At 44.6% G+C, this 14964-nt stretch overlaps 1 protein-coding gene across 7 annotated transcripts in view; it reads left to right on the top strand.

Annotated features, from left to right (window-relative positions):
• The window catches only part of LOC142489783 (RCC1 and BTB domain-containing protein 2-like), a 59598-nt gene that overhangs the window by 37610 nt on the left and 7024 nt on the right, over positions 1-14964 (top strand). For 6 of the 7 annotated variants that reach the window (XM_075591171.1, XM_075591168.1, XM_075591167.1 and 3 more), the window contains 4 exons: positions 5833-6023; positions 9474-9600; positions 13599-13738; positions 14653-14783. In XM_075591171.1, coding sequence (XP_075447286.1) covers positions 5833-6023; positions 9474-9600; positions 13599-13738; positions 14653-14783 — 589 coding nt within the window. Of the gene's footprint in view, positions 1-5832; positions 6024-7122; positions 7255-9473; positions 9603-13598; positions 13739-14652; positions 14784-14964 lie in introns of those variants that run through there. The other variant, XR_012799940.1, reaches the window with a different exon arrangement.

The raw sequence follows: 14964 nt of genomic DNA, 5'->3' as shown, positions 1-14964 counted from the left end.
TAGGGATAATAAAAGCCATTGAAGATCATAAAATACATCAGATCAGTACGATTTTAAGTAGTAATAAAATCCGTTTTCAGTGGAAGTGTGAATCATTCCATAAATGCAAGAGCACCGGGAAGTTTCAAAAATAAATATTAAAATGTAATCTGCGCCATGATATCAAACCAATGCCACCTGTCAAGAAAATGCATGTGGCCTGTAATTAAAGGAGCATTTTTTTTTGTTTGTTTTAAATAAATGCAGCTGTTGTTTGCCTTTATGGCAATGCAATTATCTAAGCTGCCGATCGTAGTGTTCTGCTGTGAGACTTCAGTGGGGAATTTCAGTCAAAGACAGCCTGATCGCCCCTATGGCTGATGTAGAATAAGCCCCTTTAAAGTGGGAATTACAAAATGTAGTCTCTTAAAAAAAATTAAAAAAAAAGATTTATTAAGAGAAATTGTAACTTAAAAAAAAAACAAAAACGTATAACGAATATAACCAGCCTCACACGGAGACCCAAAAGGTCGAAATAGCTGTCTGTAAGGAGGTTTACTGGCTATGTACTTCTTTAACCCATGCTGTGCTGAAAAGGCGATGCAATGTGGCGGGCATAAGCTTATACAGGTCCGTGTTAAAATTGATAAGAAGCAAAAAGTGACGCAATGTGCTCATTTGCATGTCATTACCCAGAATCCCTGGCTGCAGGGGAAGCGTTGTAGGCTAGGAGGTAATGGGGAAAAGCAGGTCGCAGACCTGTCTGAGACATGTGAATGTGCTCACAAGTGGTATTTTTATTTGCTACACATTTGCAGTTTTTTACCCGAGAGTTGCTCCAATTCAGCCTTAAAACATAGACCTCTGTTTGTTTAGTGTAGGTTTCAGATCCAGGCGAGAGAGAGAGTTTTCTGCTCTTAGTATGTACAGTATAACCTACTTTTTTAAGTAATTTTTTTTATGGCTGATTATTTCTTTTATAGAAGTCGGGTGGCCTACCCTAATTTGATTTATTGTTATGGATTAAGGAAATCGGAAGAAAATATACTAGGGTATATTTAGTGGTAAAATACAGCTGCTTTCTGCTGGCAGGACAGGGGGTGTAAACCATTTCTGGATTGGTACACATTAGCAGGAGCAACATTTTAAGGTAGGAGCCAACTATTATGTTAACTAGGAATTATTTTAAGGTACTTGACTATGTGGAATTATGGGACAGTGAATGCCTAACTATAACCCATAGTTTGTTTTAGTACACTACCTAGTCACCGCACCGCCACAGGGATTTTAAATATTCACGGTAAATATTATTCACCTTGTATATTTTGTGGATGTAATAACATTTTATTATTTTTGCGGCCTATTGGACGAGTTCTTGAGTAGAGCTGATCATTAGGTTATTAATACTGCCTGAGAGATCATGTATCTCATGGACTGATACAGTCCTACTAATTCTCATTATTTGCATAGAGCGCTATATTTGGGGACCTTTTTGATTTCCCCCCTGGATCACAATTTGTAGTTATACGATTATTTACCTGATGCACCTTGCTTTTTTTTGACAATAATTGTATTTGGTAGATCAGAGAGTTTGGTGGTAGTGGATGAAGGTCCCCATCACAAAGATGTACTCGCTTGTAATAGTGATGAGGCTCCAGCACATGCTGCTGCTAGGAGTGGGCAGCACAGGGGACCTCTGGCATGAGCAGCCAAAAACGTAATGAATCACTTTTTGTCTCTGCAACCAACTGTTATCAAAGATTTCAATAGTGCGAATTTATCATCGCTCACACAATCGGGCCCATTTGCTGAAATGGCACATTTACCAAAATGCTTGTAGTTGTTATGCTGTCCATTAGCTTTGTAGAAGGGAAGCACTTTAGGGAGCTCCTCAAATACCCTGAGCATGGCTGAAAAAATATATTTTTCAGCCAAGGCTGTTCCACACATGTACTAAGGTTGTTGAGTAGTAGACCAGGCTCTTGGTGGTGCACCTCACAACAGACATGGACATGACGGAGGGGTCTACATGGTGGTTACCGCGCACTAGGTGAGCTTCCCTCCCTCTTGCGAAAGGGAATGGTGTGTTGGAGATGGTAGTCACGCTGAGATTCAGAGAGTTAGTAGTAGTACTTAATGATGGCATACTACTCTATGTATGTAGGGTTTTAATCAGATGGCCCATAAAGTGACCTGTTCTTTTGAAATTTAGAGGGGGTTATTGAGCAGTGGCTTCTAATAGAGGTCTGGAGGTTTGGCAAGGATAATAGAAGCAACTTGGTGGCAGCATTACATCAGGGCAACCTGATTAATGTTCCCTGCTTTTCTCATGTACTCAACTTGATCGTTAACGGTGTCTTAGACCAGTGTGAAGAAGTGCAGGAAATATTATCAGCATCTCGAAGAATCTGTGCCTGTTTTAGATGCTTTTACAGAGCTCATAATTCCCTTTTCTAGCCTGTAGCAGTCTAGCAACCTGCCACACCACAAGCTCAAAGCAGAGGTACCCACTCAATGAAATTCAACCCTGTACATGCTTGAGCAGCTCTACAAGCTGTTGACCCATGTGAGGAGTCTGCAGTTCTGGTCAGCAGTGACATTGCTGACAGCCAAGACATTCCACTTATAATCCTACTATATTGGACCCTTGTTTGCATGTAGCATGAGTGTGTGATTAATGGTAATGCTGAATTTTTGAAGCTGGTGGATGCCACCCTCAACTGTCTGAGAAATGATCCCTGTGTAGTATCTGTGAAAAGTAAGGAAGGATATCTTCTATATCTTCCTTTTAAGGAGAAAATAAACTATGTTGTGCCTAGGGAGAATAACACCGTGTCACAGTGCAGGGATAAACTAAAGTCTAGCGCAGGGGTGTGCAAAGTGGGGGGGGGAGCACAAGATTTTTCAGGGGGGGTGTGGCGGTTGCAGAGGCTCTGCGCTCTTCCCCACAGCATTTCAATTAAATGCCGGGGGATCGCGTGAGGCGTCTGCAATGTCTCCTACCTTGTCTTCGGCGACCCCCAGACATCATTTGACGCCGAAGACAAGGAAGGAGAGGGGCGCGAGCCGGTGAGTAGAGCAGACAGGGGTGCGCTGGGGGAAAAGTTTGCGCACCCCTGTTTTAGCGGGCAAGTGTTGATTGAGGAGGAAAGGCAGAGGAGAAAAGTGAAGTGCTATAGTCAGACTTGCCACAGGCAGGGGGAGACCGACACTCACTCATATAAATCAGTGACCGCTAAAAAAGCAGAACCATTACTGGGGAATAATAGGCATAGAGGTGCCCCTGATAGTAGAGCAAGCATGGCTAATATGGTGGAGGCATACATCAATGACATAACTTACTTTGCTGCCCACTCTGAGGTGGCATGGGGTGGCACGCGTGGCATCCGAATGCCTCAGCTGTCTGTCAGCCAGCGTGTTATCTGAACGAGTGTTCAGATTGTTGTGCCGGTCTCCGTGTCACCAGCTCCTGAGGAGGAAGCCGATTTAAATCGCAGAGTACAGATTATGTACAATTATTTTATTCTTTAATCCGGGGGGGGGCGCAAACTTTTTTTCCCTGCGCTCCCTGCCGGCGGTTCCCCTCTCTCCGCGCCCCCACCCCCCTTACCTCGGCTCCAGCATCATGACATCACGTTGCCATAGCAACGTGACGTCACATGACCTCACGGCACCATTTGACGCCGCGTTGCCATGGCGACGTGTCTAAGAAGCCGCCGGCGCCAAGGTAAGTCAGGTTTTCAGAGGCCCTGCAGCTCACCAGGCACTTAATTTAAGTGCCCCCGGGAAGCGGGCGGGGCCTCTGTAAACCCCACGCCCCCCCGCAGCCAGTCTCGCGCCCCCCACCCCCCCACTTTGTGCACCGCTGCTTTAATCAATTGTTTCCAAATTAAATGACACATTTCTAATTGTCAGGCTGTGTGCGGTGTTGACTGACTGAGCTGCCACTAGTGCCATGGCAAATATCACCAGTATGCCACCACAACCATTCACACTAGTGTCCACCACCATTGCCATCTACATCATCACTTGCCAATTGCATAATTTATATTTTCATTATTTTTGTACCATTTTGTCAGCAACAAGCGTAACATCTGAAGGATTGTTGTGCAGGGAAAGGTGGGTGCTGAAGGATTGTTGTGCAGGGAAAGGTGGGTGCTGAAGGATTGTTGTGCAGGGAAAGGTGGGTGCTGAAGGATTATTGTGCAGGGAAAGGTGGGTGCTGAAGGATTGTTGTGCACGGAAAGGTGGGTGCTGAAGGATGTTGTGCAGGGAAAGGTGGGTGCTGAAGGATTGTTGTGCAGGGAAAGGTGGGTGCTGAAGGATTGTTGTGCAGGGAAAGGTGGGTGCTGAAGGATTGTTGTGCAGGGAAAGGTGGGTGCTGAAGGATTGTTGTGCAGGGAAAGGTGGGTGCTGAAGGATTGTTGTGCAGGGAAAGGTGGGTGCTGAAGGATTGTTGTGCAGGGAAAGGTGGGTGCTGAAGGATTGTTGTGCAGGGAAAGGTGGGTGCTGAAGGATTGTTGTGCAGGGAAAGGTGGGTGCTGAAGGATTGTTGTGCAGGGAAAGGTGGGTGCTGAAGGATTGTTGTGCAGGTAAAGGTGGGTGCTGAAGGATTGTTGTGCAGGGAAAGGTGGGTGCTGAAGGATTGTTGTGCAGGGAAAGGTGGGTGCTGAAGGATTGTTGTGCAGGGAAGAGTTGTTTAGGGAGCACGCCCCCGCGGCAGAGAAGGGCCCAGTCAGGCGGTGGGGAAGTGCCCAGCCGGGCGGACAATCATGGAAGTTGTGCCCGGATTCTGATTGGTCCCAACTGATAGTATCACTTGGGCAGGCCCCCTGGAGCTGCTGGACTGGGGGCAGTTGTACTGGCTATGCCCCCTGGTGGCAGCCCTGTCAATTATTACAATTTCGTTTTGGGGGCTTTTTATGGGAAAAAAAAATGTTGCCTATGTACCCGGCTCTCTGAAATCAGGCACACTGGTTGTTTACTTCCCTCCAGCCATGTAAAATGAGACTGATCACCTGTTATTGTATTTTATGTGCATGTAGTTGCAACAATCTACATATCTTTACAGAGACACAAGACATAGTACAGCAACTTACAACCAGAAGCGATCAAGAGAGATAGAAGGTATTGACAAAATAAGAGCAACATCGCATTATTTTTGTAGTTTTATCAGAGAGATTACTAAAAGTTCACCTGACCCAAGTCATTATGATGGGTGGCATGTAATGTAGCACTTCTGCTCACAAAGGAAATCTGATGCTTAGGATTACTATATCTTAGAATCACTATGCACCATTACAACCCATAACTAATTCTATTTTCAAGCAAGGTTACAGTTAGATGATGTATTTAATGTGCATATATTTACAGTATTTAGCCTCACCATTAATATTTCAGTCCCTATTGAGCTCTTTAATGAAGGGCTTTTAAGAAATGTTATGGATTGTAGACATAACAGTAGGGCATGTAAGGTAAGACATATATATATTCTTTGCAATTAATAATGACACAGTTTTTTGATGGCTAACAGAGTTCTGTATACACGCAGTTTGTAGGTGAGCTCACAACTCTAGCAAGTTTACCAATACCAGTAGAAGAATATTTTCTCTGGAGCCAGTATGGCTATGCAGACTGTATTGTAAGATGCAGTTTACAATGAAAATACATTGTACCATATACAAGTTAATTTAACTCACATTTTAATTCTATGCTGTTATAATAGAAAGTCAAATTGGATGCGTTCTATAAACTATTGGCTTTTTTATTTGTATCCTCCTGTAGTCGAAGGCTGAAATGTAATTATCAATGTTTAATGCATGTTTTTTTTGTTTATGTCTTGTTTGTGAACAGAATAGTAGAGATTGCAGCCTGCCACTTGTCACAGACGTCTGCTGCTAAATCCCAGAGTGGTCAGGTGTACATGTGGGGCCAGTGCCGGGGACAGTCTGTCATCCTTCCACACCTCACCCACTTTATCTCCACTGACGATGTGTTTGCCTGCTTCTCCGCCGCTGCTAGCATGTGGCGCCTCCTGTCTGTAGGTAAGTGGAAGAGGAAAAACGAATGGTTGCTCAAGTCTCATGTTTGCAATAGGCTTTACTAAACAATGTAGTCATTTATCCATTATCTTTAATTTGTATGGCACGGACATATTCCGCAGCGCAGTGAAATGTGGGAGGGAGGACAATAACATTGTATGTCGAGATGTCAAGACCATGTATAAGACAAGATGAGCTTAATATATATATATAAATGTGTATATGCACACACACAACAGTACAAATATGTCGTTCTATTGTAATATATTAATGTTAAAGGTACTTTTATATTAACTTTTACAGGATGCAACTTGTGCCCGGATGCCGTAGATGGAATTAGAGGGAGCTCCAATTTGGTTTTGATTGGGCTGACTGCTCCATTGGAGGAATCGGCCCAATCTTCCTCAAGAAAATGAGCAAGTGCCCATGATGTACCAGTTACGTAATAAGAGCCGCTGCCGTGCCAGGGCTTATGCCGTACCAGGTACATCATTGAGCCACATTATCTATAGATTTGAATCTTTCGTTCCCCTCCTCCGGCACAGATACCACTGTTTGCACACATGGTTCTACAATGTAGACTATACTGAATGAGGCATCATAACAGAAACAAGTACAAGACTCCTTTTTAGATTTATACGAATAGGAAATAAGTAAAGCCAAGAGGGAAAAATTGTAAGTATAGTTCTACATACTGAAAATACCAATTCTTTGCATATAGTTTCCACTGAATTGGTCCAACACCAGTTTCTTGCAGTTCCAATTGATTTATTCTAGAGGCCGTTACAACAATACCTAGCTTCAGATATTATAGGTACTGTAAGATGCAGGTTACAAATGGGACCCGTGCTTTTTGTTAGGTGTTTCTATTCTGTTCTGAGGCTTCTATTCCTCATAACAGGCGTGATGTCGTGTATTTTTTTTCCGAACTACAATTTCACCTTTTAATAACTTGTTAGTATGAAGAGACAGCTGCTAGAACAAAGAAAAAACTTATATTCATTGTCGAAGGTTGTTTATCTGCTGTCTGTGCACCAGACATAGACGTCTCTCACTGGTGTACGCTCACAGACTTCTCTCACTGTGAAAACTTTCTCAGCAGTTTTACAGAACATGGAAAAGTAACCCTAAAATGGAAACTTCAAAGAAACTGAATTTTGAACCCCAACAATGTATCTGCTCATACTTTTACACCTGTAAATAGACATTTGTGATGGGATAAAATAAGATATAGGTAAGCATGGATTGTGGTAAATAGTAGAGTGAAATGCCCAAGCCCTAATTCTGTGGTATCAATTTATTTTACCGCTTAATTAAAGGTGACTGGGCCAAAATACTACTGGTAGAAGTGTCGGGTACGGCGTGCTCCCTGCTTGCGTGTAGAGTACCTGAAGATCTCCCATGGGGGACGAAATGAAGCAGTGTACTGCCGTGCAAAAAAAGAATGATGGGAGCCGGACCGCAATAAAATATTTATTTGGCTGTTGGCAGCATGCTAAAATAGAGATGCAGGAACCCCTAACGCGTTTCGCGCATTTGTCCGCTTTATCAGAGTGCACAACTGCGCGAAATGCGTTAGCGGTTCCAGCATATCTATTTTAGCATGTTGCTGACAGCCAAACAAATATTTTATTGCGATCCGGCTCCAATCATTTTTTTTTTTTTTTTTTTGCTGCAAGGCAGTGCACTGCTTCATTTCGTCCCCCACATAAGATCTTCCGGTGTTTATTGCTTAACTTCACCCTTAACAAGAGGGAGTATCACTTATACCCTCTGCATGTAAGGGAGTGTGGTGGTCCTGTTTCTCCCCCCCCCCCCCTCTTCTTTTTGAATAACCAACAATGTGACTAAGTGTACTGATACGATTACTGACAAGCTTGTCATTTTTGTGGTACTCAGCCACGTTTGTGACATCGTATATCTGGAGAATATCTTTGGTGTATGAATAAAAACTATAATATCCACATATATTTATATCCAAAAGGTGAAATAGGCAATACACAACAGAGGTATGTTTCTTACATCCCCCTCTCTTTATGCAATGTAGGACTATCGTCCCCCAGATACATTCAAAATAAGCAAGAATTGTGAGGCCAATAGATGTTATTGCCTTTTGTGACCCTATCTTCAATTTCAGATGCTTTTCAGAACATGATCATCTGTGATTAGTTTTACAAATGTCATCTTTTCACACTGATGGTACCTTCCTTTCACCGGCACCACTAAGGGTTAGCCACATTCTTTAGTCTCTGAGCTTCAGGGGATAAAAGCACTGTTGCAGCTGTGGGCAGTCCCAGCCTTGAGAAAGGGTTGCTAAGCGAAACGCTGGTTGGGTCGCACAGCTGTGAGGAGGGCACACATAAGAATGTATCAATAGACCTGGCCACCTTCATAGCGGCAGTAGGATGACCTCGGATTGATTTGATAGAAATGACAACGGTGCATTAATAGCACTCCGCTCTAACACTGCAGACATGGAAGCACTCTGCAACTTTCTATTGCCTCAAGATCGTGTTTGAAACTTCTCTTTTGACTGAATCTGGCTAATTCAGTTATATTTTTCCTTTCATAATATCACAGAAACTGATATTTTGGTAGCTCCGTTTTAGGGCATCCTTACCTTTACCAAAGGTAACCAACTATCTACTATTGCTAAGCCCATTGAGAGGAATTATCTTATGCTACTAGCGTTTATCTATTAAATTTACCCTGTAGATTGAATACTTCTCCTCTCTGACATACTTCCAGTACAAATAGGTGTTCTCTCTGTCTCTCTCTTTTAAAATATTCATGATACCAATTTGCGTGGTGTTATGTTATTTATTTATACAATGTTTTACCAGGAAGTAATACATTGAGCGTTACCTCTCGTTTTCAAGTATGTCCTGGGCACAGAGTTGTGATGACAAATACATGGTTACAAATACATAGTTACATTAAGTGAACAGTGATATACATTATATACAAGACATTGCATGCACAGTTAGAGATAATATATATATTATAGGCGTATGTAACAGTTACAGACCAGATTAAAATGAGAGACGGCTTTAGTTTTGAAAGAATTTAGACTGGTGTCGGCTGTGGTTTTTCATTTTGTAGTTTTTGGACAAAAAGTAAGTCGTTTCATATTTTACTCTAGCGTTCTGTTAGAGATTTAGTGTGCATGTAAATAGGGGCTTTTCTGTCTTTGTTCAAATATATGATTTTTTTTCCCCTCCTTAGTGCACCTATCTGCTTCTCCTTTTGGGGTTGAGCAAGTGTTCTACTGCATCAGGAATCTTAACACAAAAAGTTTGTAATAAATGGAATTCAGTAGCATTTCTATAAAAAATAAACTGTATTTTAAAAAAGGATTTTGGGTGAAGGGACGGAGGTATACAAAGATCATAGAATAAAACCATAAATGTACTCAATTCCTTCAACAACCCTACCCTTCTTTTCTTTTTGTAGAACCAGACGATCACCTAACAGTGGCAGAGTCGCTGAAGAAGGAATTTGATAATCCTGACACTGCAGACTTGAAATTTTTAGTGGATGACAAATATATCTATGTGCACAAAGTTCTTCTCCGAATTAGGTAAGAAGCAGCTTTGGTTATATTACGCCTCTTGTATGTGAAGTCCCACGTAGCGTGGGTGTGGCTAGGAGGGGAAAATAGCTAAAGATAATAATAGCATGTTCTTGTATAGCACTGCTAGTTTTACGCAGCGCTTTACAGAGACATTTTGCAGACACAGGTCCCTGTGTTTTTGGTGCCTGAGGCACAGGGAGATAAAGTGACTTGCCCAAGGTCACAAGGAGCCGACACCGGGAATTGATCCAGGTTCCCCTGCTTCAAACTCTTGGTGCCACTCAGTGTCTTTACTCACTGAGCCACTCCTTCTCCCATGATATGCAAGTATAGTTCTACATACTTTGATACACCTGTAAATAGACGTTCCATATATCTATCGTTTTAAAATAATACACGAAGTGCAATTTAACAAGCTTAAATATGTAATGTTTTAGAGAAGGGCCACTTTGCAGGAATAGTAACACTTTCTTTGCCATTTTATCTGGAGCAGGGTTTCCCAAACTTTTTTTTCCATGACCCGGTTATTTTTGAACTTCTCCTTCGTGACCCACTAAAAATGTTATCGCCTATAGGCACATGCACACACACACACACACACACACACACACACACACACACACACACACACACACACACACACACACACACACACACACACACACACACACACACACACACTGATACACACACACACACAGCCACTGATACACACACACACAGCCACTGACACACACACACACACAGCCACTGATACACACACACACACACACACACACACACACACACACACACTGATACACACACACACACAGCCACTGATACACACACACACAGCCACTGACACACACACACACACACAGCCACTGATACACACACACACACAGCCACTGATACACACACACACACACACAGCCACTGACACATACACACAGCCTCTGATATACACACACGCAGCCATTGACACACACACGCAGCCACTGACACACACGCAGCCACACAGAGACACTGCTACACACACACTGATACACACACACACACTGATACACACACACACACTGATACAGATACACACACACTGATACACACACACACACACGCTCGCTCTCCCCTATACGCACACAGACACAAACAGTGAATTACAGGCAATGACGGATGTGAGTGACTGGAGAGGGGGCCAGGGACACTTGGGTGGGAGGGAGGGAGGGGGCCAGGGGCACTTGGGTGGGAGGGAGGGAGGGGGCCAGGGGCACTTGGGTGGGAGGGAGGGAGGGAGGGGGCCAGGGGCACTTGGGTGGGAGGGAGGAGACCAGGGGCACTTCACTTGGGTGGGAGGGAGGGGGCCAGGGGCACTTGGGTGGGAGGGAGGAGGGGCCAGGGGCACTTGGGTGGGAGGGAGGGGGGCCAGGGGCACTTGGGTGGGAGGGAGGGGGCCAGGGGCACTTGGGTGGGAGGGGGGCCAGGGGCACTTGGATGGGAGGGGAGGGGGGCCAGGGGCACTTGGATGGGAGGGAGGGGGGCCAGGAGGGCACTTGGTGGTGGGAGGGGGCATGGGGCACTTGGGTGGGAGGGAGGGGGGACCAGGGGGCACTTGGGGTGGGAGGGAGGGAGGGGGGACCAGGGGGACCTTTGGGTGGTGAGGGAGGGAGGGGGGACCAGGGGACCTTGGGTGGGAGGGAGGGGGACCAGGAGCACTTGGGAGGGAGGGGGGGACCAGAGGCACTTGGGTGGGAGGGAGGGAGGGGACCCAGGGGCACTTGGGTGGGAGGGAGGGGGGAACCAGGGGCACTTGGGTGGTGGGAGGGAGGGGAGGGGACCAGGGGCACTTGGGGTGGGAGGGAGGGGGACCAGGGGCACTTGGGTGGGAGGGAGGGGGGACCAGGGGGCACTTGGGTGGGAGAGGGGAGGGGGGACATGGGGGCACTTGGGTGGGAGAGGGAGGGGGGGACATGGGGCACTTGGGGTGGGAGGGAGGGAACCAGGGGGCACTTGGGTGGGAGGGAGGGGACCAGGGGGCACTTGGGTGGGGAGGGAGGGAGGAGGCCCGGGGCACTTGGGTGTGGGAGGCAGTGACTGGGTGGTGGGTAACTTACCTATCCGCCGGACGCTTTCCCCTGCTGCCGCCCCGATATCCCCTGCTGCCCCGGGACGGGAGGTGGGCTCGGGGGCACGGTAGGTGGGCTCGGGAGGGGGGTGCCATGGGAGGTGAGCTCGGGAAGCTGGCCGCGGGGGGAAGCAGGCCGCAGTAGGAGCTTGAATGTCCCCCTCCGCCCCACATAACGTGCGGGCCGCAGAGGAGCTGGTACTTCCTCCTCCGTCCCACGTTGGGAGCGGGAGGGGGGGGGGGGAGGAAGGGGAGCGGGGGGGAGGAAGAGAGCGTGGGGAGGAAGGGAGCGGGCCTTGTTTGCCCTGCGCAAGCGCGCGGGACCGCGGGGGGGAATCGCCGCCATTTTTTAAAATTGAGCAGGGGGGACGGGAGACACCGCGCGGCCAGCCTCGCTGCGACCCGGCAATTTTGGTGCCGTGGCCCGGTGCCGGGTCGCAACCCACCATTTGGGAAACGCTGATCTGGAGCATACATAGAATATAACATCTGATTCTCTTCAGTATATTGCATGCCGTAATGATTTTGTTCATAGGTAAATGGAACAGATTTAATACTATATCCTTGTAGGTGCTGAATTGCATTTGAAGGAATTTTGTAGATTATATTTATATGAGTAACAGCTGGTTGGGTGTTATAAAAGTGCATTTTAATCCCATGTACAGTAGTTTGAGAACTACAAACATGGCCAGTAGGTCACCAGTAGAAAGCTGTGACATCCTCTTCTGATGACGCTGCAATAGTGAGCCCCGAACCCGTGGCAATTTTGTGTCCACCAGGCAAGTATTCTCGTCACTCAGGAACCAGGGGCCACAGATCGGCTGTGGGGAACCAGTTCAAATTAATATTAAGTTAGTTTATTTTTAGTGGAGATGGTGCATAGTGTCTCTGAAATTATATAAAGCGGTCATAAAAGCATGTTATATTTGTTAGAAACAGTAACATCCAAATTCACAGACGGCCCCGTTGGAACCTAATGTATATCTATTCTCAAGATAATTGTTTTGTAACTACTTGTCAAATATTTACAGTTGTGTTGAACTGTTTCTCAATAGCGCTTTTGTTTTTCTGTCATTTTTTTAGGATTTTATGGCAGATAAAAATAGTTTTGCCCGTTTGGACATGGAAGAATCTGAGGTTTTTTTTACAGCTAGTAGTCAAAGACACACTCCAAAAGCCGCAATTCTCCCATGTCATACTGTACATTGTACTAATTTACAAGGACCGTGTTTATTGTGATGAGGTTTTTCCTTTTACTGTGTTTACACACCTGTTTTCAGTTGCGCGTATGATGATGACTTTCTGAAAGTGGAATAAAAAAAAAAAAATATATAGATCTCCAGTGTGCAGTTATAAAATTTATAATGGTTTGTATCATTAAAGGCAACAAAAAGGGATTATTTATTTAGTGCAGGGAAGGTGAACCTTTTTTGAGCTCAAGTGCCATCGAAGTAAAAAGTATAATGCAATAAGTGTGCCGAGTAAGTTGTCCTCTGATGGCAGTAACCAGGGCAGTAAATCTGTAATACCGTACACGGGAACTGCTTGCGTGATATGGAGCGCACAGCAGCAGTGCAGGCAGAAATCTTGACCTTTCGAGCGGCCTTAAACCCTGATGTAAAGCATGTTGCCCGTGGTGGCCTGGTCATGCAATTTGTGCGTCTGCCATTAGGAGATTGGAGATACTTGGGTCATGCAACCATGACGTGCCAAGCAAATTTGTCTTGAGTGCCGCATTGAGCATGTGTGCAATAGGTTCACCATTCGCGATTGAGTGTATATGTATGAGCGTATCTGTGTATTTGTTTTCCGGAAGCAGAGAGGATTGCTGTTTTAAAGTGTTTTTTTTTCTGCTTTTTTGGATGTTCACGTTTTCTTGCCTTTTTTTTTTCTCCTTGAGGTGTGAGCATCTTTGTTCATTACTGCATGAAAGTGAGGAAGAAACAATCGAAATGAACCAGTTTTCCTATCCGGTATTTCACGCCTTCCTGGAATATCTGTACACAGATAACATAAGCATCCCTCCTGAGGATGCAATAGGCAAGTGTTAACATACAAAAACCTATGTGAACGTGGATAAGTTATTTGCAGAGGTTATTTTTTTTTTTTACAATATTGAACAGTACAGGAAGGATGTAGCATTGGGGATTTTTGTATTTTGCTGGTCACACGCCTTTTGGTGTGTGTGTGTGTGTGTGTGTGTGTGTGTGTGTGTATATATATGTGTATATATATGTATGTGTATATATGTGGTGGGTTTTAGTTCTGAGGTTGCGGGAGCTGTGTGTAATTGTTAAAGGAGTACCTACTGCACTGTTAAATTAAGACATGTTACAGGGACAGTAAGTACAGCAAGTAGAACACTTGCTTTTGTATTGAAATCACTGAGGCTTTCCTGTGAAATAAACAAGTATGCAAGACTGTTATTATGCGGTTATTTTCTCATCTAGCAACTTTCTGTTGAGGAATGTTGTAGCAATATAATTTCAGGAACTTTAGATATATAGAAGCTTAGACTGAGCCACTGCAGATAATGATGTATGAATCAGCCTCCCGATCATCTCAAAAGATAACCAGGCAAAAGCCGACCATTTCCCCATCGTAAGATGCTGGACCAGTGAAGGTTGGAAAAGCATCAGTTCCATGTTATTTTGGTTCCTTTTTCATGGATAAGCATAAATGTTAACTTGTTTTTTTGTGTGCAGAGCAGCAGTTTAGGTCTAGCCCTATTTGTATCGGATAAGTGAACATCTGCTGCAGGTTTAATGTTTTACGTGTGTACTATGCCCTGAGATCTTGTTAACATACATGGACTATGTAGTAATAGTCTTTATTAGTTTCGAGAGGTTTGTTTCTGGGGATACAATGGGTGCTTTTTTAGATAAATGAAAAGTGTGTGTGTTGCATTGAAAAAAAAGTAGATCCTTGCAAAGTAATATTTTATTTTCTAACAGGGCTTTTGGAGCTGGCAACATTATATAGAGAAAATAGATTGAAACAGCTTTGCCAACAAACCATAAAACAAGGCATCTGTGAAGGGAACGCTGTTACACTGCTGTCAGCCGCCGTCAAGTATGATGCTCAGGTGAAATATGAAATCTTTTCCTCTGCTATTTACTTGTCATGAACACCCACCCTGCTTCTCTATACATAATGCTGAGAAAGCCAGGCATGTTTTGGACTTTGACGCTCATGAGGGGTTTGACAACTAAAATACAAATGAAAACAATGTTGCTTACAGTACATTAATCCTCTCCATGTATTAT

The sequence above is a fragment of the Ascaphus truei genome, chromosome 3 (assembly GCF_040206685.1).
Source record: "Ascaphus truei isolate aAscTru1 chromosome 3, aAscTru1.hap1, whole genome shotgun sequence".
Taxonomy (NCBI): domain Eukaryota; kingdom Metazoa; phylum Chordata; class Amphibia; order Anura; family Ascaphidae; genus Ascaphus; species Ascaphus truei.
Note: the sequence above shows the minus strand (reverse complement) of the source record. Positions and strands in the feature narration are given on the sequence as shown.